The sequence below is a fragment of the Uloborus diversus genome, chromosome 2 (genome assembly GCF_026930045.1).
Source record: "Uloborus diversus isolate 005 chromosome 2, Udiv.v.3.1, whole genome shotgun sequence".
In the NCBI taxonomy this organism is placed as follows: Eukaryota; Metazoa; Arthropoda; class Arachnida; order Araneae; family Uloboridae; genus Uloborus; species Uloborus diversus.
The window spans coordinates 138,780,298-138,805,969 of record NC_072732.1 but is presented as its reverse complement, the minus strand read 5'-3'; the positions used below and the strand labels follow the sequence as shown (position 1 = coordinate 138,805,969).

At 31.7% G+C, this 25,672-nt stretch overlaps 1 protein-coding gene across 1 annotated transcript in view; it reads left to right on the top strand.

Annotated features, from left to right (window-relative positions):
• LOC129216046 (dystonin-like) overlaps window positions 1-25,672 on the top strand; it is a 446,756-nt gene that overhangs the window by 305,725 nt on the left and 115,359 nt on the right. The window contains exons 19-30 of the mRNA XM_054850190.1: window positions 9,408-9,503; window positions 9,596-9,865; window positions 9,979-10,041; window positions 11,188-11,279; window positions 12,239-12,353; window positions 12,447-12,624; window positions 12,932-13,089; window positions 13,985-14,145; window positions 14,830-14,968; window positions 17,445-17,635; window positions 19,422-19,584; window positions 21,907-21,990. Coding sequence (XP_054706165.1) covers window positions 9,408-9,503; window positions 9,596-9,865; window positions 9,979-10,041; window positions 11,188-11,279; window positions 12,239-12,353; window positions 12,447-12,624; window positions 12,932-13,089; window positions 13,985-14,145; window positions 14,830-14,968; window positions 17,445-17,635; window positions 19,422-19,584; window positions 21,907-21,990 — 1,710 coding nt within the window. The remainder of the gene's footprint in view (window positions 1-9,407; window positions 9,504-9,595; window positions 9,866-9,978; window positions 10,042-11,187; window positions 11,280-12,238; window positions 12,354-12,446; window positions 12,625-12,931; window positions 13,090-13,984; window positions 14,146-14,829; window positions 14,969-17,444; window positions 17,636-19,421; window positions 19,585-21,906; window positions 21,991-25,672) is intronic.

Here is a 25,672-nt window from a genome sequence, read left to right as displayed (position 1 = left end):
GGCTTTTAAAATAATTTTCAATTTTCATTCTTTGCTTTGCTTTTGAGATAAATCAGGAATTGGGATGGTCATCAAGTTTTGGCATGTGTAATTTTGTTTTCGTTGGGAATATTGCTTCCTCGTTAAGCATGGGGAGGGATCAGAATTATAAGAAAGATATAGAAGAAAGTTTCGTGATGGCCACAACATACTAGTTTTTATAAATGATCAGATTGTCATCATTGTCTGAAGTAATTGAACATACTACCATTTGAAACATGTCTGAATTAGCGATGAAAAACTTTATTAAGAGACTTGAAATTTTTAGGTCAAAGCTAGAGATGAAAACAGTCCGAAAAAAACCCGGAAAATTTCCGAAAAAAACGGAAAAAACCGTTTTTTTCCGAAGAAATAAATTTCCACTTCAGAAAAATTTAAAAAAAAAAGAATTTTTTTCAACTTTTCAGGGTTTTAATTGAAATTTTCAACAAAAAGTGATTAGAATTTTTTCCCACTTAAATTCTGATGCAATTTCCTCCCCCCCCCACCATTTTATGTTAAAATACTGTCTAACCTTAATACAAGTTTTTGTATGATAATATAATTTGCATATTGATCAAAAAACATTTAATAATACTTTTTGCAAAAAAGCTTAAACCAATAACTTTAGTGAAGAACTTATTTTCCTTCTTCATGAAACAAACAAGCATAACATCAACCACAAAACTATGTTTCTGCTGACTGTGCGAACCAAATGTACAGGGTGCCGCAAAAAAACCCGGGCAAGCAATTTTCCACTAAACTTTATTAAAAATGAATAAATTAACAAAACACAAAACATAATAATATGAGTAGACCTGTAGCAATCAATAAATTTAATTGGTTTCAAACTAGCAGGCTTTTGCAGCAATACAGAGATGCAACTGCTTATTGAATTTTTCATTCAAGGGCCACAAGTCCTTTAATCAATCCTATTCCCTATAAAGCAATCGGTTTAGAGAGTTCAAACTTACGTGTAGTTTAGGGTAGACCTTCAACTCCTAACTAGGCCATACATGTAATAAATGGGATTGAGGGCTAGCAAGTAAAGCGTTCACTCAAAAGATAATATCATGTCAAAAAAAAATGCGCCCTGCACCACTATTGTCTTTTTGCCCATATTAATCGGTGTGGATCAAGGAAAATGTCCAGTTTACATTGCTGAAGTGCTCTTAGGCCCACAGAAGTACAATAACTTCTAAAATGTCCTTCTGGTTCACTTTTTTATTCATTTTACGGCCCTCATCCACAAAAAACTAGAGATTTTTTTTTGTTTGTGCTGATTTCATCACAGACCAAGCCTGACTTCGGATTTTTGCGATATTTAACACTTTTTAAGGTGATTGGCTACAGACCAATTCTTATTGTTCTGGGGGATATGAGCTGGTTGAATACTATCTCTTTCAGTGTGAGTTTGCGGCCCGTCTCAAACGTTTTTGGCATCTTTGGAGTAATACAAATGCCTGAACTTTTTGGAACTCATAAAACTTCTGTTAGAGCTGTTTTTTCCCTTAGTCGCACTTATCGGTCAAAAATTCCCATTTTTCGAACGACTGCTCTCGTGGAAACCCAAGGATTTCATTGAACTCACTTTTGGATGACCTAACGATTAACTCAAATGTTCATTGTTCATTTTGTCAATTTTCTGGACATCGACTATCATTTCTGAGTCACTCGAAACGACATACCGTTTCAAATACTGTTTGCCGGGGCACAACAAGCAAACAAACTGTCGTTATACTTGGTTAAACAACTTAAAATAGCAAGTATTTTATCTAAAATTGTAAGAAAACCGAAAAACAATACATAAACTAGGAAATATATTGTAAACTATTTTCAAATCAAGTGATAGACAAAAATAAATTAGGCACTTATTAAAATGAAATTACTTTACTTTCATTCGATGGTGCGATTTTCGTCAAATATTTTTTTTTTGCTGCACCCTGTATACTGCCGTGCTAAGCAAAAAAGTGGGATTTGAAGTTGGGCTCAAGTTGAGATATTGTGTTTAAAGTTTGGCTCTTCCATATATTTGATTCAGATTTCTTTTCTTTTTTTCTTTTTTTTAAGTTCTTGATCAAATGACCCTAAAACATTTTATTCATTATGTAAAATTCGAAACAGAGAACAACTTGGTTCTAATAACTCAGTTTTGTTTAAAAGTGCTTTTATGACTACATTTACTACTGTGCTTAGCACGGCCATATGAATAAACTGAAACTCCAGTTTAAGTTTTGGTTCAGCTTAAGAAAAACCAATTTAGTTTTGATTTGGACTTAGACTGGGTTGGAAAAAATCAAAACTTAATAGCTTTTATTTTCAGACAGTAACATTGTATTATTTTTCTTTAAAAAATATATATATATATATGTTTGAAAGTTGAAAATTTCAATTAATGTTTCAAGTTTCAAAGGCAATCTAAAATATAAAACGTAATTTTTATGATTAGACACACATTACCCAATATTAATGGTTGAATGACGACTGGACTTATTTCTGGTGTTTGACCATGAAAGCTCTCAGTTATAAAACAGAAAGGTTCTTTTTTCTAATTAATCTTACCTTTATGTGTATTTCTGTCAAGAAGAAAAAGAAGATGCCCAGATTGCATATGTTTTTTAATGCTTAACCCTTTATATGTTCCAAGAAACACAAAGCTATTAAGAAACCCTAATTTTATTCATAAAGAAGTCAAAATTTCCATTTTTTCCAAATTTTCCCGAAAAAAAGAGTTTTTTTTCCACCACTTCAAAATTTCCGGAAATTTTACATCTCTAGTAAAAGCAAAATGTTTAGGAAATTCAAAGTGTCTTTGCCTGTGAGGAAAGAAGGTGGAAAGTTACAATATTGCTAGAAAAGCCATTTACAATAATAAACAAAGCATCTTCTCCATCATCACTTTCCATCAATTAACTGATCATCCATCAATTATCTTTAATTATAACAGTCTGTACGTGTAAAAAGATACGGTATTTGAAGAGACTTTATGTGCTAAAACCATGGGTTCTGGGGGGGGGGGGGGGTGACCCACAACTGCTCTGGCTGTACTAGGGTGGTTCAAAAATACACATTAAAAAGTTTCTCCTAATAACAGCACATCGCTCAATGTTTTTAGACTTGTGGATAGTAATATACTGGAAGAATTTTAGTTTCCTATTTCAACTGAAAGAGGGTGCTCAACCCCCTCCCCAAACTTCATAAGTATGGAGAGGGGGTTAAAAAATACATTGAAGTGAAAAAACAATGGTACAAATTATAATATATACGAGTTATATGCAGGGGCGTACTGGCTGTTTTTTGGCCCAGTCGGCTAAAAAGTATTTTGGCCCACCTCTGTAAATTAAAAAAGTTAATTTAATTAGTACCGGATCTCGATTCTTCCGATTCGAGCAAAGACATTTAACTACCGCTAGTTCCTATTTTCCTTTAAGCTTCTAAATCATGTTTTGAAGTTCTAAAAAAAGAAAATTGGGGAACGTAAAATAAAGATAACACTGATGCATTTTTTATGTGCCTTGAAAGAAGGATACTAATGATTAGAAGTCTATATAGACGCATCTTTAGGTTTCCATACTGACAACATAGGAAGGACACGAGGAAAGGGAGGAATCATGTAGATCCCCCCCCCCCCCCGGAAATTTTCGAAATTGGTTGATCAATATAGGCCTAAGCAGAAAAGAATTAGAAGAGGTTCTAGTTCCCTTCCAACGATCTTTTCAAAGTTGATGTCAAAAACCACAATTTTACAATTTTCGGTAATGTTAGAGGAGTGGTATAAGAAGGGGTTCCCCCCACGATTTTGTTTTCTTAACCTTTTTTTTTTCTTTTCAAAATTGAAGTCCATTTTAGTCGAACGTTGTTTACAATAGGATGTCACAGGCTCTTCCCAGAATTTCTCCGAAACGGGAAGTTTTAGAAATCTTTATTTTATGCAACCCTAGGTAACATTAATGGAACAGGGAAGCATCGGGAGCTCTCAAAGAAAACGTTTCGACTTGAACCATCAAAAAACACAGAACTATCTTTGGTCACTATTGAGAGAGTACGAGGCTCCGTGATCTCATTTGGAAGCATTTAAAAACTGCAGTATATTAGGCCAAATTTTATACCATTTTAGTTACTACAGGGAATCCGGCGACTCTACTTCGGAATTTTTCGACACTGAAATTATAAAAACATAACGTTATAATATGTTTGGAAAGATAAAAAGAAAGAGGACAGTTTTCCCTGTGCTTCCCCCAAGATTTTTTAAGAAGGTGCCGTGCCCTTCCGCTTTTAAACTAACCTTTGATCCTAAACTTAATCAACTCTCCTTGTCCCTTAAAAGTTTAAACAAAACTTCACAAAAGCGAATTTTTTTTCTATAAGGTAATGATTCACACAAGCCTGTCCTTGAAGTGTCACTCCCTCGTTTCAATCACTTACCACAAGAATCTGATTAGAATATAATTATCTGAACGTTTTTTGTATTACCTTTAAAACTAAACATCAAAAAGCTTTTTAATATCCTCATATATATAATAGCCAATGATTGAGTTACCCGCGAGTTTCAACAATGGAACTCGCTCCACGGCATGGTAATTTGATATGTTTTAGCAATGTTTAACATGCAGGGAAAGGCTTTATTGTGGCAAGACTGAACTCGCTCCAGTAACTTCTGTTTTACTGGTAAGACTGTCATTTCAGGGGAATGAAGAAATGAAAAAAAGTCAACAACGAACGCTACCTACTGGAGTTAAGGGTTAATCCACTGGTGTTACAGTTACAATTTCAACTATCAAAATATCACCAATTTCAACCATCAAAACATCACCAAACAGGCAACGGCTTCGTTCAAATGTAGAAGCAATTTTCACCGTTATACCTTGACCTTACCGTAGAAAACATTTGAATATGATTGTATCTAGTGTACCAAAAAGCAAAAACAGCACCTTTTTTATTTGACAAAATTTCTCTTGATAAAGGAGTTTTTTTTAGTACTCTTTTATCTGAAAGTGCATGCCCCTCTTTTTGTCTGAGGGAAACACTAGGCATTTTTTTCTGAAACTGCAATCAATTTTAGGCTGTCATCATTATTATAATTAGCTCGACAGCCCGTTGTGGGCCTTGACCGTCTTTAGGAGATCTCGCCAGTCTGTCCTTTTCTTTGCTGTTGACCTCGAGTTTTTGATTTTATTAATATCAAAATCAGGGTCTACCCATTGGTCTCTGTCCAAAAGGAACTGCATTGTAGACCCTCAACGCAGCCCTATCATTTTCCATTCTCTAAAAGATGACCAGCCCATTTCATTCTGCTTAGTTTGGTAAATTTCAAAATATCAATATCTCTAAAAAGTTTATAAAGTTCAAAATTGTATTTCCGTCGCCAATTTCCACTGTCATCCAATCCACCAAAAATAATTCGTAGAACTTTCTTTCGAAGATTGTCAAAATTTTCTCTTTTCTTATTGTTAATGACCAAGTTTGAGAAGCATTTGTTAAAAATGGTCTTACACGATTTTTGTGAAGTAAAATTTTAGTACTTCTTTTGATTAGGTGGGATTTTAACAGGTTTTCTGAGACTAAAAAAGGCAGCGATTGGCAGCAAAGATAATCTTTCGGATCTCGGAGCTGATTTCATTCTGAAATTTTATCTCAGAGCCCAGGTATGTAAAAGGCTATAGTGCAGATAAAAGGGTTACGGAGTTCTTCCACGGAAATTTCTATACGTGGAATTTTAAGCTATCTTTAGTGACTTTACGGACTTGGTGAAAGTTCGAAGATTTTGTCTGGCAATTTTTCGATATTTGAATCTGAGAACACAAAAGGGGATAGCAATGCAAGAACCAAGAACCCGGTAAGTCCAGACTCACACCTTTTTGGTAGGACCAAAAAATAACATCAGTATCTGATAGATAGGCAGTATATTTTCCACATTATTTAGTACAAAGCAGAGGTCTGATCTTACATTAGTGTCTTGTTGTTGCACCAATCGGAACATCTATATTCTCTATATGTAAAAATGAATTAAAAAATAAATGGGGCAAAAAGTTTGGATGTAACTGATTTTTGCACCAAAGTCATCAATTGTAGCTTTAAGATTATCATTGGTGACTTTAGGACTACAAAGGGACCTCATACTTGAAATACATCAGAGACTCCGTTAAGTCTAAATTACAGGCCTCTATTACAACGAATGTTACTCAAAAAAACAACAACAACAACCCTAGCACTCACCCTCCTTCCTCCTCGAACTCAGTCCTAAATCCTCATATGTTTAAGAGCTCTCCCTTTAAGTCAAAATTTTGTCATGTTTCAGATTCAGTTTATTGTAGTTGGAACTTGCTTTCCCGTATGCAATTCCGAAATGAAAATACCCATATGGCGAAAATTTACAAGACCAGGGGCATGCACAGAAATTTTGGTGCTCATCACAAATGACTTTTACGGGTCCCCCTTCTCATCTTGTTTTCCTTACATCCCTACATTTATTTCACACCTCATTTAAAAATTCTCCATCCCCCTTCAGGATCGGAATCGAACCAACTGGGTGTCCTTTCTCCTCCCCTCCCTTATGCATGCCCCTGCTCATTTGTATCAACACCCCAAAGCATGGCCCACGCATTTATGGCAGTCCCGAGGCCGCTTTGTCTAATGGTACAGACCCCTTCAATTTTTGTAAATAGATGTACAAATGTAAGTTTTTAACACTCTTTTTTCGTCCTGGGCCCTTTTACAGTCCGTGTCGGACACCCGTTTATCTGGCCCTCTCCCGTTTCCTCAATAAGGGAGCCATGGCCCCCATATCTCTAAAAACTAGAGAGAAAATTGATAAAAGAAGAAAGCATTCGCAGGTGTGGATTTCGGCTATTTACTTTGGTCCCTTCTTAGGATGGGAAAAAATATACCTGTCACACAGAGTAAACAAATTAAATGTTTTTTTTATTATGACACTTCAAGAAATGTTAGGTGTGAATTTAATTGTATAAAGTTTAATGAAACAATTGTTGGAAGTGGCCCACTCGGCGGTTGGCCCAGTCGGGGATCCCCGACTAGCCGACCTGGCCAGTCCGCCCCTGGTTATATGCATATAGGGGAACATGGGGCAAAGCGAAATGGCGAAATATTTACTATGCTTTTAGCTCCACCTATCTGGTATTATTTTAACTGTATAGTACCGTATATAGTCAGGAAAAAAATACCACTGAAGATTAAAGCATTTGATAATACAGGCAATTTTTAAAAAAATGATACTCATATTGTAATATTTTGTTGTTAGTCAAAAATTATTTTTGTTACTATAAACTGATAAAATTCTTGTTATTAACATTTTAAATATTAATTGAGACCTCCTAATATTCAATGCAGTATTGATTTAGTTAATATTAAGCTTATTTGTATTTTAAACGAATTGTACAATTAGTCAAATGCATATGGGGCAAAGTGGATGGGGCAAAGTGGAATAGTTCATTTCATTTACTCAATCAATCATTTAATGTAAATCACTTACATTTTCATTTATTAATTAATTCATTTATATTCCTTCATTTAGAAACTCACTTTTTAATTCATTCATTCACTTATTTTCTTATTCATTCAACTTCTTTTACTTGCTCATTCATTTTTCTTCATCTATTAATTTATTTAGTCATTTAATTATTCGATTATTGTTTCATTATCTTTTCATTTATTCATTCAACTTTTTTTACAAGATTTTTTGACCAATGTATGTTTTTTAATTGAATAGAAAATATTTCATTTCAAAAAGAATTTTTTTTTTATTTTGCCCATGAAAAAAAATTGAAAAATTTCCACTTTTTTTGAAGATTCAAATTTATTGCTAAAAATAAAAAATACTGTTTCAACGTAAGTTTTATTATAAATACTATGTTCTTTCTTTATGTCAGTGGCGGATCTAGCCGATCATTTTGGGAGGGGCCATCCAAAATTTTTGAACAAACTCTCGAGAAACTTTATTAAAATGAATGATTCTAAAAAGAGAGTGAGGGTATGTGTGTGTGTGTTTGGAATCCCCCTTTCCTAGAAATATTTTACCTTAGATGCTCTAAAAATCTAATTTCAAGCTATTTTTGCACGTATTAGAGAAAGTGATGGAGGATTCGTGAACTCTCCCTCCGAAAAATTTCGAAATTAAACCCATAAATACGCAAATTTAAGCTCTCTTTGGTCTCGTGAGCAATAGGTGACTCTGAGGACAACAGCATTTAGAGAACGTCCAAGTGTCTAAAGTTGGAACCAAGATGTGATGTAAACGAAGGAGCAAAATTTTGGGAATAATAGTTCTTTTTCGAGGAGAGAGATACAATTTCTCTCCCAATTAAGGCCGAAATTTTTTTTAATGTAAAAAACATGTGTTAAATTTCGTTATTTTTTCATAATATTTTCGATTTTTTTTCTTTAAAAAAAATCCCACAATCACAAGGCTTTGGGGGGGGGGGGGGGCCATGGCCCCCATGGCCCCCTTCTAGATCCGCCCCTGCTTTATGTACTGTAATTTTCAAAACAGTTTTCCCGATTTGCTCATTTTGAAAAAACTCAGTCATCTTAACCATTTTACTTTACCCCACATTCCCCTACATTGCAATAAAATAATTATTTTCAAAAAAAAAAAAAAAAAAAAACAGCTAGGGAATTCAATGTTTCTAAATTTGACTTTTTCTATACTAGGGCTAATGTTAAATTAAGGGGCATTGAGAACCCTCTTAAAATTTGAGTAAGAAGCTAAAACTTTTGCAGCACAATACTATTAGTAAGTCTAAAAAAAATAGGGGCTGTCTTGGACTCTAGCTGAAAAAATGTTTTTTTGAACCACCTTAGGTTACACCCTTACAAAGTGGGAATTTTTTTTTTCATTGTAATGACTGCAGACAACTGATGCTGCTTCTTCATCAATTCCTTGAAAGAAACATTAATTGTTGCCTTAAAGTGGGAACTAGGTCTTAGAAGAGGTTGCATGAAAATGTAAAATATTTGAAAAAAGTTCAACTCTTGTTTAAAATGAAATGTTTTGCTATGAAGCCAGTGTTGTTTCCTGACTGCTCTTTTCTAACTCTTACAATTACTAAGTAAATACATCATTATCATGTAACATTTTGATATTACCCAGTTTAGATTAAAAAAAGTTTTGAATTAAAAATCTTACATTTTTAATTTATTTTAGTTAACATTTGCTTGTTTCTATGAGTTATATCCTAGGATTTTTCTAAGAATGCTTGTATGCTATGCATTATAGTTATATGTATTGAATGTAATGATTTTTTTTTTTTTTGTTTTTCTGGTGTTTTAAAAACAAACAAACAAAAGAAAAAAAAAGTATTTTTACTTTAATTTTTTTAAACTGTGTGCTGTTCATAAATAAATATTTATATAAAAAATAACAACTTTTTCAGGCTTACCTTGCAGCAATGCAAACACAATGGTCCTGGCTCTTACAGCTTACATCGTGCCTTGATGTTCATTTGAAATATGCTTATGTTTATCATCAAGTAAGTGATCCTTTCGAAATGCTGTAACTTCTCCCTAATGTACCATAATCGACTTTATCAGAATTTTTACTCCTTTGACCTTTTTCTTTTAGTTTTTCAACGAAGCCAAAGAATGTCAACAGTGGTTAAAACAAATTGAAAGTCGATTATCCACTACTTACAGCCGTCAAAATTTCACAATAGATGAAGGTGAACGTTTAATGAAAGAAATGCAAGAACTAAGAGATGAACTTAGTCACTATAGCAATATTGTATCCTCTCTTATCGAAAGGAGCAAAGATATAGCTCCTTTGAAACAAAGGCGTCAACCCTTACCTCGGCCTTTGAGGGTCACAGCTGTTTGCTCTTATAAGCAACAATCAGTAAGCATAAATTCTTTTGACTTGCAATTTCCATTGGTTCTCCTACGTCTGTTTTATGTGGCAGTCATGTGATAAGTCATTTGTTTCTTCATGACAATTTATATGCATTTTAGATGGCCGTAAGCAAGGATGAGCACTGCTGGCTGCATGATAACTCAAATAAAATCAAATGGAAGGTATGTCTCGTTTCAAGGATTAATGATATCTATGCTTGTTTTATGCCATAATAGGTTTTGTAAAAGTATGTGCCTTGTTTGAAAATGTATGCTATTTCAAATTGTTAAATATGTTATAAAATTTGAGTATTTTTGCTTAACGTGTAAACCCTTTCATATTGATTCATGCCGCGCAGGATCTTTGATTTATCCTGGCTGGGGCAGATCTTGATACTGCCCCAGTTACCCATCTTCCTTCAAGTTTTGCAGCGAAATTTTGCAAAATTGCTCCCCACAGATATAGGGGAATTTGGCACCCTTCAGAAGTTACCACTCGGGGCAAAGGTCGGAGCTTGCTCCCCTCTAGATCCGGCACTGAATTCATGTCCACTCATATAGTTGATAGCATCTTTTAGGAAACGTAACGCAGTGAAATCCCTTTACAATGAACTTTAAGGCTGCGTGTAATTTTCATTTCAAATTTCAGCCAAACATTGACTTTATCAATGCAGTATGCTGTTCTTATTTATATGCTTCAATAAAAAAAATAAATAAAGCAAGGTTTTCTAGTAATAGATCTGTATTTGTGACGTTCAAGAGTAATACATGCATGAAGTAATAATTTGCATTTATGTTTCATTGCATCATAATTATATAATGTCTAAGGTGACCATATGCCTCATTTTGAATGGGACAGTCCCATTTTTATGTTTTCTGTCCTGGCAGATACTGATACCTTTCGTTTTTTGAAGTGTCAGAATAAAGCACTGAATGCTTCAACCTAAAATCACTAGCTATTTAATCATTTTTATACCAATAAATTAAATCATTTTCTAGTAATAGATCTGCAAATTTATTTAATATATGTGTGCATGAGCCTAATGCATTCATAGGAAGGATATTTTCGATTATGACTAATTTGTAGGCTTTCAAAAACTACTCTTGCAAATTGGAGTTCTTTAAAGCAATGTTGATTTTAAAGATAAATGTATGAAATTCTGCCAAGAATTTGAGGAGAACAGTTAATGGTCACTTTAATAAAGTCTCAAATTTTGTATTGCTTTGTCTTAGCTTAAATATTTTTGAGGATAAAATTTTATGATGTGCAGTGAACTTCGAACTTTATATTTTAATATTTAATTAAGTTTTCTTAATTTGTTATTTTAGGTTATTAATGCTCATGGTGTCGAAGGAATGGTTCCAGGTGTATGTTTTGTTATACCTCCACCCAATCCTGAAGCATTAGAATTAGCAGAAAGGCAAGGAATATTTTCTGTATTTGGAACTATTTAATAAGTTTTTTGCTATCCTATATCTATAACTACCATCTTATACATATTGCACAATAATATTGAATGTAATCGTTCAAAAAACTAAGGCTTATAAATGTCCAGAAAAGTATGCAACAATTTTTCAATTTGTCGGTGATTTTTGAAACTTTTTTTTTCTGTTTGAGCTACTCTTAAAAATACTTGTTTCCCCCCCATACTGGAGTTGAAAATATATCGTTAAATTTCTTTATGATGTATTTGACATCATCAATATTTTTATAACCCTGCTTTGAACTAGTACTTAGATTCAGCAAGGGTGAACAAGTCATGTGCGTATATGAACTATAAACTTGAATGATTTATCTTGATTCTTAATTTTGTTATTGAAGACTTTATGTTTTGGTAGTGTATGATTGAAAAAAATATGTTTACATATATGATTGAAAAAAAAAGTTTTTTACATGTAAATCAATATTCAGTGGTTCAACCACATTTTCTATGTTAAGTGACTTTTTAAAATGTGGACGACAAGTTTCATACGTTCTTATTGAAGAAATCCAATGTGACCTTTTAAGCAACTGTGATGAGAGACTATTTAGAAATGGTTTTTTATTTAATTTTTTTAAAACATAATTTTATGGAAAAGGTTTATTGCAGTACTAAAAAATATGCAATACATATGATATTCTGCTGTTTAAAAAGTACTCTGATATTTTGTCTCTCTGTATCATAATTCTTATTTTTTGCCCTTTTTTAATAGTCCTCTTATACTATAAATTTCTTTTTTTTTTCATTTATAACTTGCTTTGAAAACCTAATTAAAGAAAATATACAAATTATTAACTGACTATATGATCTTTAAATTGTTTTAATGATGTATTATTTAAAATTTTTTATTCATCTATTCATGTTGAAGTTTGTTTAAAATATATTGTGCTTTTAATTAGCTTGAAGAAGCAGTTTGAAGCTATAGTTAACCTTTGGACCACAAAACAACGCAAGCTGAGGCAAAATATGATTTTTGCCACCATTAAAATTATTAAATCGTGGGACATAACTAAGGTATAGAAATTGTTTCTCTTTTATTAAATGTGAACCTTGAAATTACTTGTATTATTCAGCTAAATCTCTGTCTATGCATTTTTTGTTTTTTAGTTTCGTAGTATTGAACCTCTTCAGAGAGAAAGTATTATTAAAGCTTTAAATGAAGATACTCAAAAACTTCTTAATGAAGGTTCTAGCGATGATCCTGCTCTAAAAAGATTGCAAGAAGAAATTGCTTACTGCAACAAATTATTTGCTGATTTACAACGCATGCTTGACCAGGATGAGGGTAAGGAACTTTTTTTTAAAAAGTTTATCTATGTTTTTTGCACCTTCTCTTAAATTTGTTTTTTAAAAAAAATGTAATGAATTTCATTTTTTTTGGATCAATTTAAGGATGGAATTTTTAAATACATGTATATTTTGTATTTCAGATATGTAAATAAACATACAAATTTTAGAATGTTTTCCTTTTTTTTTAAATAAATTTTTGATACATTCACATTATGTAAAGACTTCTTTCTAAATTTTGAATTTATAAATTATATTTTTAGTTTTCAACATAGTTTAAGGCTAAAGGGTTTTTCTTCTTTTAGTTGATAAAGTAAACAAAAGCCAAGCTCGCAAGTTTAATGATTTAGTTGCATCTGTTCAAAGTACTCTTACTGAAAAAGAAAGAATATTAAAGCAAAGAACTCAAGCACCTATCCCACGCAGTAAAGAAATAGTAAATCGTCTATTACAGGAACAAAGGGTAAGATGACATAAAGATGACATATTTATGTATTTTTGATGATTTGGATATTGTTGTATATAATTTGTTTGTTAAGGGCAATGTTTGAATATGTGGTTTGGAAAATAATAATAATCAACATTAAATTTTGAAAGGAAATTAAAAAAATTCTTTTACAAAAGTTTGAGTTTGTCCTATGTGGTTCTCTTAAGCAGCGTTTCTGAAGTACTTTAGGGCAAAATTATTTAATCTATCAATAAATAATGGCACGCCTTAGCTTCTGATAAATGATAAATGAGTGCTGTTATTCACATGACTGAAAACTTACTATTCCTTAATGTATACTAAGACAAAGTTAGGTTTCTCTTGAAGGGAGGGGTGAAACGTATGCATAAAGCACATAAAAATAAATACTAAAAAAACACACACACACACACACACAGCATAGCAAATTTAACATTACATTTTTGGAAGATCATTGTTAAAAACCTTTTCCAGGTTTGGGGAGGGCAAAAACTACACACCTGTTTGATTGTCAAAAAATAATAAATAAAAATAAATAAAAATAGCTATATTCAAAGTCTTTGTACAGTTGTTTTTGTAGTTGATAAAATTTGGTATTCAATTGCAAACAATTTTTGTCTGAAAAATGTCAGCAAAAATTTTACTAATGCATGCTTAATTATTTTTAATACTCCTTTTATAGGCGAAGTAACTTATGTATTATTATTAGTTCAGATCAGTTTATACATGTGTAATTAGAATTGTTTGCAGGAGTTATAGAAATTGTTTTCTCAGAGTTGCATGGCTAAACTGTGTGGAGATCTATTTCTTATATTTTTTTGTAGCAAGCTGTTGTTATTCATTCCTGTTGTTTAAAAATGAAATAGTCAAATAAATTATTGTTATTTTCTAGGATTTTGAATCAGATTTGCATATTATTGAACCTCGAGTGAATGAAGTTAAAGATGCATTCAGAGATTTGACTGTCAAGACTCCTGCTTTACAATCGCGTTATGATGTTGTAATGGAATCATGGAATAATTTATGGTCCAATTCAAGTTTGTACATTGAAAGGTAAAAGTTAAAATTCTACAGATGAGTACTAGTTGGTCAATTATTTGTATAAATTCCTCTTTTTCGTGTTTTGTCTCTTTTTTATTTCCCAACTTTGTTTTCTCATCCATGTTATTATCTTTTTTCTTTTTTTACTTTTCTTTTTAAAATTGAAAATGACGCCAATTGTAATTGGTTTTATTAATTAGTTTTGAATTATTTAATGTATCACATTTCCACAAAATAATTCTATGTTTATTCCTCTTGTTTGCTCATTTCAATCAATTCATATTTTAATGCAAAGTTTAAAAATTCTCTTCATTAATAGGTTTTTCCTTACTCTTTTTAGTTCCGTGTCTTAAAATCTATTTTATGAATTTTTTGTAAGGCAAACAGTATTATCCATTCAATACTTATAACTTGTTGACTTTCTGAGAATTTTAATGAACGTTCAGATGATTAATATTAGTGCTGATTGACATTTTTTATGAATCTTCTGAAAACATTGAAAAAGAAGGAACATTTTATTTTCTTATGAATATTTAACTTTTAAAATGTTCTTCAGTTTCCTAATTCTTTATGAAGTAAATTTTGATGTGTTCTATTTTTCTGCACTCTTTCCTTCCTTCCTTTTCAGAATGTACATTACATCCCCTCCCTGCCCTTTTCTCTTGTTTTGCTTAAAAAGATTAAAATTTCTTTTAGGTTAAAAGCTGTAGACTTGACATTATTACAATATGATGAAGCTGCACAAGTAGTCTCAGGTGTGGAATTACAATTAGTTTCCTTTGATGATATGGTATCTGATGTTGAAAGTGCTGCAAAAGTTGAAGAAAATTTATTGGTAAAACATTTATTAGTATTATTTCTTGCAATATCTTTTCAGCATATTGTATGTTTTAAGCTATTGAGTTTAGTTTAAAGTTTTTTATTTTTAATTGAATATTACTTTTAGATGTTTTTTGAGAGACTTCTTAAATTTGCTATTGGCATTTTATTCCAGTTTTTATCAATACCCCCTTAATACTAAATGCCTCTTAGATTTGCCTCAGAAAGTGAACTGCCCTTATGGTAATATCCCAAGGGATAGCACCAGCCAATGGCCATTCAACGATGGTATTGCGATAGCAATGGATCTAAACAATTCAAACAAAATTGTTAATTTCTAAATCCTCTGATAGATGGCAGTTTGTAAAGGGATATTTTGACTGCCTTTTTGCTGTATGCAACAAATATGAAAGCGTATGCATTTAGTATTATGGGGACGTTGGTTTTTATTCAATGCAGATATTTTTAAAGCTCTTGATTGTTTCAGCATTTTTTAAATATTAATCATAAATCAATATATCTTGGACCCAGATGTACAAAGAAAGAAAAACAGTTAAGCTGCTTGTTTGTGCTTGATTGTTAGAAAAATAGTCTCAAAATCATGAAATTTACAAGTACAGTGATAATTTAAGTCTCTTTTTACTGCACTGTACTACTCATAAAACTGACCGAAATTTCTTCACATATTTTCTGACACTAAATTAGATGATCTATTTTGCAAATGCACACACACACACACACGCACATATATATATATATCTTAATATATAAAAATCTTCTGTGCGGACGTTTGTCACCATAAAGCTTTTGAACGGCTGGACCGATTTTGATCAATTTTTTTGAGTGTAATTGAGTTGTGGCAAGCATGGTTTCGAAGCGCGATGGATCGAATTGGAAATGTTTTTGTTAATTAATTAATTAATTTAAACATTGGATGGTTATATCTCCCAAATGATTAATATTTATTTTAACCTATTGTTGAGCGAGAAATGAAATAAATATTTAAACCGTTGCCAAAGGACAATAAGAAAGTCAGCTCTGCTTTTTGTATTGAAATTTCCTACTGTGATATGTCAATTGAGAATAGATAAGCCTTCATTTCTCTTGAAAGCAACGATTTTAGGTCCCGAGATATATTTTAAAGTAAAGTACTGGAAGGTTCACGCAAAACGTGTGTTCTGTCGTCGTAGTTGAACCATGTGACCAGATCGGTGCTTTAGGATTTCCTAACCAAATGATCAGAAAGTACCGTACCTAGCAATATTTGTTTCTCGGCTCAAATGCATTAGAGTTTCGGCACCAATGTCAAGAATACTTTAAGGATTTATCAAACTAACCAGTACATTATTAAAGGAAAAGATTATGGAATTTAAAGACGAAACACATTTTATTTTCGTCCAGATAAATTACAACAGGGTAGTTCTGTACACAAAAGATCAGTGCAGTGGAAGATCTCTATCTTTGGTGGAAAGAACAAATTAGGCAATATATGAAGTTTTAAAAGTTTTTGTTCAAAAGATCGGACAGCTAATCAGTCGGAGTTAGCTTCGCTCACTGACCGGCTGGATTACAGTAATGTGGTGGCTTGGCGACTTTGGCTATAAACAATAGAGTTGCATGATTATTTGTTTACATTTTATAGCTACTGTTAATGTAATTTATTGCATTTTTTGTTTATTTGGCGAAATATTTCGAATTGCAAAGAATTGTTTTTCGTTTTTAAAGAGTGTTTAGTCATTTTAGTTGAAGAATGTGTTTATTTTACATCGGGAGGGGGGGATGAGTGATTTTTGCTTATTCAAAGAACTGTTTTTACCTTAATCATTTTTTAAAACGATATGCTTTCGATTGTTTTATTCTTTTGCATATGGGGGATGTTGCAGTGGGATTTCCAGTTTGTTCTAGATGTGTAGTTAGTTTTTTGCACTTAATATCTGAGGACGCTTTTTATCCTTTGAGTATGGCTGAAGGAACAAACCGTCAAGTACGGGAGAAAAAATAGTTAATAAAACAACTGCTCAGTGGGCATTAGATAAAACAAGTTGTAATAAATATACGCATTCTGACCCCAAGCAGACTTATTTTTTTCAACAAACCGGTTCAAACACTTGATAGTTTATTGAAATTTTTTAACTTTTCAATTTACAAAGTTTGAACAGAACAACGTCTGTTGGGTCCGCTAGTATATATATATATATATATATATATATATATATATATATATATATATAATATAAATTGTGTGTGTGTTATGAATTTATGTATGCATATAGCACTAAACAGTACACACATGAATGAAAAAAAAATAATAATACAAGAACAAACAAAAAGTGATCAAAGCAGTCTCCTCAGCAGGGGATTTCTTTTATTAATATCATCTAAAACAAAGTAAACACTAATCTACATTTTGTTTGTACCTTTTATCTCTTTTTTGATCAGATTTAGTGAATAATTTTTGACTTAATTTTGAGAAAAATATTTTCTTTTTCTAGTCTATTAAAAGGGAAATGCACCACAAGCAAATAGTTTTTGAACAAGTGAGTGAGAGTGTGGTAAATGTTCGGCATTTTGTTGAATTGACTCGCCCTCATCAAACTGTACATACTGACGTTAGCAAATTAGAGGAGGATGTGAAAAAAGTTCGCAGACGCTGGGACTTGGCTGGTACACAAGTTGCTGACAGGTAGTTAAAGTATTCATAACAATTTCATTTTATGTGTTTTAATATTTTGAAATGTGAAGAGAACTTCAATGATATTTTCAGTCATTTCATTTGTGCATTCTAAAGTTAAGTACTACTTTGCTGCTATTGCAGAAGTTACAAAATTATGTTTGAGAAAAGAAGGTGAAAAAATAAAACTGATTTAAAAGTTTTTTTTATTTATTTAATATAGTTTATCTTCAATTTAATTTTTTTTTGTAGTGTATATTATTTAAACTTGTAAATGTGCGCACAGTTTTACAAATTCATTTTCCAAAAATTATGTGTCATGCAAAATACTTTTTGATAATTATATTACTAAGCAAATATTTTAAGTTTTTGTTAGCCAATTTTCTTCTTCATTTTGTTTAGTGTACAACCTGTTTGTAGAGAAGTTGCAAAAGCATTGAGAAATTAACCTTTTAAAGATTGGGCTAGGCATTATATAAACTGACTATTTTTGTCTAAATCATTTATTATTCTTTACATAATATTAGTACATGAAATTTTTTAATGTAAATGTGTGCACTTCTCTATTTCTGTACCTCAGAGCCAGACTGACGTAAGTCCAAAAATTGTGATTTTCTGTTTATTAGTGCATGTATGTAGAAACGTATTCCTCGCATTGAGCCATGTGAACGTAAGTCTTCAGAAAAATCCGTTTCAATTTTTTACCTGGGTTAAAAGGTCCCATGTCTCACCTTTTGCATGTTCCTGAAAATTACCATAATGTGACTTAGGTCCTTCTGGCTTTCAGGTACAGATTTCTTTTTTTTAAACTAGAGGTATCCGCACGGCTTTGCCCGTACTAGAAAATAAAAAGGTCATTTGGTTCGCCTGTATATTTACAAATAATGGATGATGAATTTCTCTCCAATTTGCTATGTTCATTTGCTCACCCATGTTACAGTTTCACGTTATGATAGTTTCGTAATTTACTCTTCCACGTTAGGATAATTTCGTAATTTACTCTTCCACATTATGTTATTTTGCAGGGTAAAATGTTTTTAAAATTGGAATAGGAAAAGAACAAAATCGAATTTTCAAAAAATCGCTTTGAGGTGCACACCCCCATGTTACAAACTAATTCTATGCCAAATTTTGTGAAAATCGGCCAAACGGTTTATGCGCTATGCGCGTAACGGAGATCCAGACATAGAGACTTTCAGCTTTATTATTAGTAGAGAATAGTAGATCAGTGTTTTTCATTGCAACTTTTACTGAGGGCCAATGAAAATTTCAAACTTGTATTCTGAACAGGAAAGTTGAATACCCAAAAAAAGCAGTTTTCTTTTTTAATGCATAGACTGATTACTTAAGACAGCACTACCAAACAATGGCATTTTTTCCAGTTAAATTCTCGGACAAAATGCTCGATTTGTTGGTGGTAAAAAAGAAAATATATTTTTTTAATTATCCAAAATAATAGTTTCCACAGAACCCCCCCCCCCCCCTAAGTTTAATTTTCTTTTGTGTTCATGTTCTATAGACTTGGAGAGTCTTTGAAATTTAAGGTTTATCACAAGGAAACTACACACAACTTTCTACTGTTAACAAATATTCAGTTTTCTCATTCATATGCACTATTGTTGCCATCCAAAAATGACCAGTAGTGTATTTCAAGGCCAGTAGTGTATTTAAACTAGAAACTAGTCACTAAAATTTTTCTGTCAACTACTGATTGAGAAACTTTGATCTAAATGTTGCTGTTACTAATACAACCATTGCCTGAATGTTATTAATGTATGAATATATTTTATTTCAACAGATTAAAAGCACTAGAAAACTCTTTAGATTTACTTCAAAGCTACAAGGGAAAATACAATGAGCAAAAGATGTTTGTAAGTCAAATGAGTGCCAAAGTAGAATCAATGAAATCAGTCAGTAGGATGGATTCACAGGAAATGCATCGTGAAATAGAATGCTCAATGGTAATCATTGTACCCCCACTTAATTTATTTAAATATTTTGTAATTTGCATTTATAAAAGTATAAATGAAAAATTATATTTTTATCATGAATTTTATTGAACTCTTAATTATTTATTTTTGAACAATATTCTAGTTTTAAAAGCATACTTATCTCAATGACCTCTGTGTTTCATTATTATTATTGTTAAATTTGGACGTGTTACTGAGTTTTTTTGCTCTAGTTCTATGTGTTTTGAATTAGTTGCATCACATAGTTTTGCAAGAGCTTCTGCTATTCATTTCATTTCAATTCATCACAGAGTCATAGAGACTTTTCACAAAAAATTCTTAAAACGGGTTTTAAATGTGTTGATGCAATTATCTTTTGCAAGTTTGCTCTACTTCAACATTTAGCTGTTGAGGTTGATGTCAGGGCTGCAGATTTAGAGTTGGAGTCAGGCTGGTTTTGGGATAAAAGAGTAAGAGCTTTGAAATTTTTAGGGTTGAGTGTCGGACAATTTCTCTCAAAAATGACGAACCTGGTCCTGCCAGGCAGACCCAGATAATATAGACTAACACCCGGGTACCATTTGCAGAAAATTTTGAAAGTTTTCAGGTAGTTTTTGGAATTAAAAATTTTTCTTAATAATTAAATTCAGAAAAAGAAAATGTTTTAGTCATGAAACTGGCATATTTATTGATCATGATGCTTGCAGGTCCAAATGGCACTCCACTCGCTTATAAATGTAAATTTATTGTGTGGCAGGCGATATATGATACGGGATGGGGAGGCACCCAGTGATTTTTAGCTGAAAATTTTAAAGCAATTATTTGAATTCGCAGACAGTTTTGCATTTTATGTAGGCCTGTAGCTAAGACTACAAAGTGGTGGGATGGGAATCAGACTGATTTTGATGTAAGGGATTTGAAGTCTTTAAATTTCTAGATGTGACAGGCAAATATTTTCCTTCTTACTCCACTGGCCTGGTTAATGTTATGGTAAAGATTTAGATAGGAATTATTCCATTGTGTTCTAAAATGCTGTTGTTTTAATGCATTAAAAAATCCTAGGTTTCATTACATGCTACCTTTTTTAATATATATATATATATATATGGATTGCATTATATCTGAATGAAAAATTAGGTAAACTAAGTGATATGGAATAGCTTTGTAATAGAAATTAAGTTTGCAAAAACTTGAAATTTCAATAAATGTGGTTAATTAGCTGATGTTGAGCAATAGTGGTAAACAACTGCTCTTCCATATTCCTTAGAAAAATATTGATTTAAAAAGAGGGGGGGGGGGGGCAAAAAATTTAAAAAGAATTAATTAGTACCATTTTAAAGTTTTTGCATTGATGTAGCTTTGTCTACAGTTTTGTATAGGTCTCTAATTTAAACTAATGGTTTTATGTAATAGACACTGTTTATTTATTTAGTTACTCTGATATGTAAGCTTAATGCCAAATTGGTTCAAATACAATCCAAGTTTTGTGAACAAATCTGCAGTTTAGATGCAAAATATAATTTAAAAACCTCTTAGCAATATAAAAATAAAGTTAAAAAAAAAAAGATTCAATAAAAGTGGCTAATTAATGAGGAGAGGGAGACTAAATATTTCTTTCTGAATTAATTGATTCTGAATTATATTTTCATTTTAATTCTTCAACATGAGCTTGTCAACTTCTAATGTTCTTGTCATGAGTGAAATATTACCACTTGCTGTGTTGACTATAGTGACAGTGTTCTAGAGTTTTCAAAAATCAGTATGCTATGCATAGACATTTTGTACGAGGGGGGGGGGCTGTTTCACCTTTATATTCAGCAGGAACATTCGTCACCTGATCTCCGTTCTTGTCTCTGGCAAGTCTATGCTATAATTTAGATAGCTGGTGTAACACTGGACACCATTTCACGGGGTTCGGAATTTTAATGGAAATGTTTGACTTTATTTAAGAACTGTTGTCCTTGCTCAAATAGGAATTTTTGAGAATTACCCTTGCTAACTTCTTATCTACTCCTATAAGTTTTCCTGATTTATATCATGTGATTTTTTGATAACTATTTGACATCTGCTTGTGTTCACCATTGATCTTGAATTGATTGACAAAATTTCCATTAAGCCGTGGGTAAAAGCTAGTAATAAATATTTCAATGCATTGAAAAGTGAAGAAAAGCTAAAATTTTCAGTTTATACTTCTTTTATTTAAAGAAAAAAAATGTCTATTTTCTTTTTTGTACCTGCCTATCTTTTTTTAATCAAAAAAAAAAAAAAAAAGAAATTCTGTGTTTTCTTCATGTTAACTTAAGTAATATATCTTTTGTATGTTCCTTTTTTTAGAGTACATACACCACTTTAAGTCAGAGAAAAGCTGCCGTTGAGGATACTAATGTTGATGGTGGGCGCTTTGTACGTGAAGCTAAGGTATGTTGTTTAACTGGAAAATAGAAACCAAATAACATGTAGAATTATTGCTAATATGTAATCCAAGTTTAAAGTTCCGGTTTTAAACTCCTAATAAAATAATGTATTAAAAAGTCATGAAATTTTAATGCTCTGCAGCATATTTATCCGTAATATATTAATTTATCACTAAATTTACTAAATGGTAACTAATCAACTGTAACCTCAATATTCACCCAAAATGATTTATTTCAGGATCAATGAGAAGAAAGAAATTGATCTCTCATAATATATTTTTGCTTAATTCAAGACTTGGTTATTTTTTTTATGTATCACTTATAAATATATACTAAAATTTTAGTATTAAATGTTATATTTTAGTGAATATGTAATTATTTTGTGTGAAGGTTTTTAATTTATTAGCCAATAAAAATAACTGTTGCATGAATTTTCTTGAAAAATATGTCCGAGCATTTAGTGAATGGGAAATGTAATAAAAGCTTTATTTTGTGCCCTTCTACTGTAAATGTGATCAATCCTTTAACGTGACTACCTCACACTTTGCATTAGTTCAGTAAAAATTCCAATTTTATGAAAAGGATGATTAGTTGTTGTCGACAAGAAAAATATGAATTCAATGTTTAAGAACTTTTAAAATTTTGGGTTAAATTATTATAAATAGTAGTTAGTCATAAGAAGACTTAAATTTTCCAACACATATTTGGTGGAAATACATCTAATAACTTTTCTGGACAAGTGGAAATTTAAAAGAAAAATTTTAAGTATTTATTTTCCCATAATTTCACTCAGCATTTTTTTCAATATTATTTTCTCTTTTTTGGAATCAATATGTATTTTTTAAATATTTTGGTATAATATAGTTTTCTGTCATATCTTTGACAATATTTGTGATTTCCAGTTGCTTTGGAGGATGTAATTACTTTATGTTTCACTCCCATTTCAAAAATGAAAATGTCTTTGAATCCATAATACATGAAATTTGTACATATTGATATTATGATTATTTGTTGTTTTATATCTTGGAAGATTGTGAGTCAGAGTAGAACTTCATTAATTATACTGTAGAAAATAATTTGTCCCTAAACAGGCTTGTTTTTCTTACTAGTTTCTTATGCATAACAAATGAACATAACAACTTATACTCCTAGATATCCTGTTTTTTCTCTTCATCTATTGTCAAGCTGAATACTTTATTTTATTTGTTTCCAGAGTTAGTTTTTTGTTAAAAGTTTCAATGGAAAATTTTGAATACTGTTTCATTTCCATAAAAATAAGGACAAATTTGTGTTCAGCATATGCATCTTTTATATGCGTTTAAATAATAGTCAAACCTTGCTAAAACCAACCCTCAGTGGACTGGCTTAGGAGATTGCTATAACCTAGTGTTCGATACATATAATTTGTTTAATTTTTCAAGTCCACACTTGCTAATGTACTTTCATAATGAATGTCTTTATTACACGATATTCCCATTAATGATTAGGATAAAATTAAGTAAAATATGAGTATTTACTATTGTACTGAGTCATTTCTGGTTGCAAGCATTTGTGCATTTCATTGATTTTCCTGTCAAATATTATAAACAAATGTACAACTTGTTTACCAAGTTTATGTTGAAAATAATTTGCTCGAAACATTGACAGCTGCTTTAAAATTTCAATTCTGTCAGACTACAGTGAATTTAGAAAGGAAAAATTCCTTTCAAATTGAGAATAGGCTTTCGCTGCTTTTTAATATTAGAATAAATTTAACTTAATTATTTTTCGCTTAATTATTTAACAATGGCTCATGGGCGCCCATATGCAAAATTTTAAGGGGGGAGGGGGACTCATATATTTTCACCATGGTTAAGGAGGATATTTCCCCCAAAGAAACCGATTTCAATACAGATTAGAGTTATTAAAGTTTGACATTTTAAACAAATTATTCATTAGTGACTGGAGAAGAAATGTTTTTACATTTTTGCAAAGAAGAAAGTGTTGAAAGCAAAAAAGTTCTAATTTCTAAAGGGGGCTTGAGCCCCCCCCCCCCTTGCCCCCCTATATGGGTGCTCTTGCTATGGTTGGTGTGAAGTTGTCAGGGTTCATACGGGTCATGGAAATCCTAGAAAGTCATGGAAACAAATAAGCGAATTTTTCAGACCTGGAAAAGTCATGGAAAATTGAAATTTTCATTGAAAGTCATGGAAATTTATTTCAAGTCATGGGAAAATGTCCTGGACTAAGAGGAAGTAACAGTAACTAAAGGAGCATTAGAAATCTTGAGTGATTTATCAGCATAGTACATAAAAGCTATTAAAAGTGGAAAATTGAACTAGCCCAAAACCAAATCTGAATTTTGAAATCTCGATGCATCCACTTCTGTCGCAGCTGCTTGCCTTTTTTTTCGATGTGATTTTACTGCTTGGACATCACTTACTTTAAATTTACTGTTATTTTCAACACTGCTTATATTTCCTATTCTATAGTAGCGAAATTTCATTCTTAGTTTTGCCATGCCCACTCAAAAAAGCAATTCAATTGCATCCGAGTTCGATTTCATCACTCGTAAGAACTTTATTATTAAATTTATCAGAGTTTTATCTTAATTTATTGAAGGTTTTAGAAAATATAGATATTAAGTGAGGCGACAGAATACAGAAAAGGGGGAATTCTAATACTCTAAAACAGTAGTGCCCAACATACGACCCGCAAAACTAATCCATGCGACCCACTGCTACGTTCAATGTCAGGAATCAAACATGTTCTGGAATTTCTTAAGCTTTTAATTTATATGCATTTGAAAATGTGCAAATAAGTAAACAAAACCAGTATACTTTTGAATCAGAAGATTGATTCATTACTGAATGTTTTTTTCAAAGAAGATCTGGTTTAGAAACATAAACTAAACTATGTGGCTTTACTTTAAAGAACCCAAATACTGTCAAGTTATGTGGATGATTAAATGCAATATTGAAACTTAGTGATGTCTCATTTAACCTTTGTCCCATTCAATATCATTCTGCCTGTTTATAAAAAAAATATCAAAATTAAGCATCATCATATTCGTTTCACTGCATTTTTACTTAACTTAAATTTATATGATGAAGACAAAAAGTAATAGTTCAGTTTTTTAAGTGTACACTTATATTTTTCCATTATGAGTAAGTGCTTCAATGAGGCTGTGGCATTCATGTAGACTTTTTGCTAATGCTCAATTCCAAAAATTAGCAAGTTTGAGATTAAATAGTGCTATTTTATTTGTGTAACCAGGTCATGAAAATTTTCATTGAAATCATGAAAAAGTCTTGAAAAGTCATGGAATTTTTTCATCCAAATAGAGTATGAACCCTGAGTTGTCAGTTCAGCTTAATCAGAGGAACAATCAATTCGGAATGTGTTTTGAACCAGGGTATTCGGGTGTTAAAGGTGTAACTAGATGGTGTTTGCCCATGTAAATTCGTAAAGGAACATAGCTGGGACAAATGCTATGAAAAGCTGGAAATTGTAGAATTTTTTTGGATGAGAGCAGATTCTATAGTGTTTAGTGATTGGTACAAGTGTTTGAAAACACATTAATGACTTAGGGCCTCTGTTGGGACCATTTAAAAGGTCGCTGCAACCGGGGGGGGGGGGAGTCGTTATATCCTGGGTTCGCTATAGCAGGGTTGGATTGTATTTAAATAAATACAAGAACATTTTTT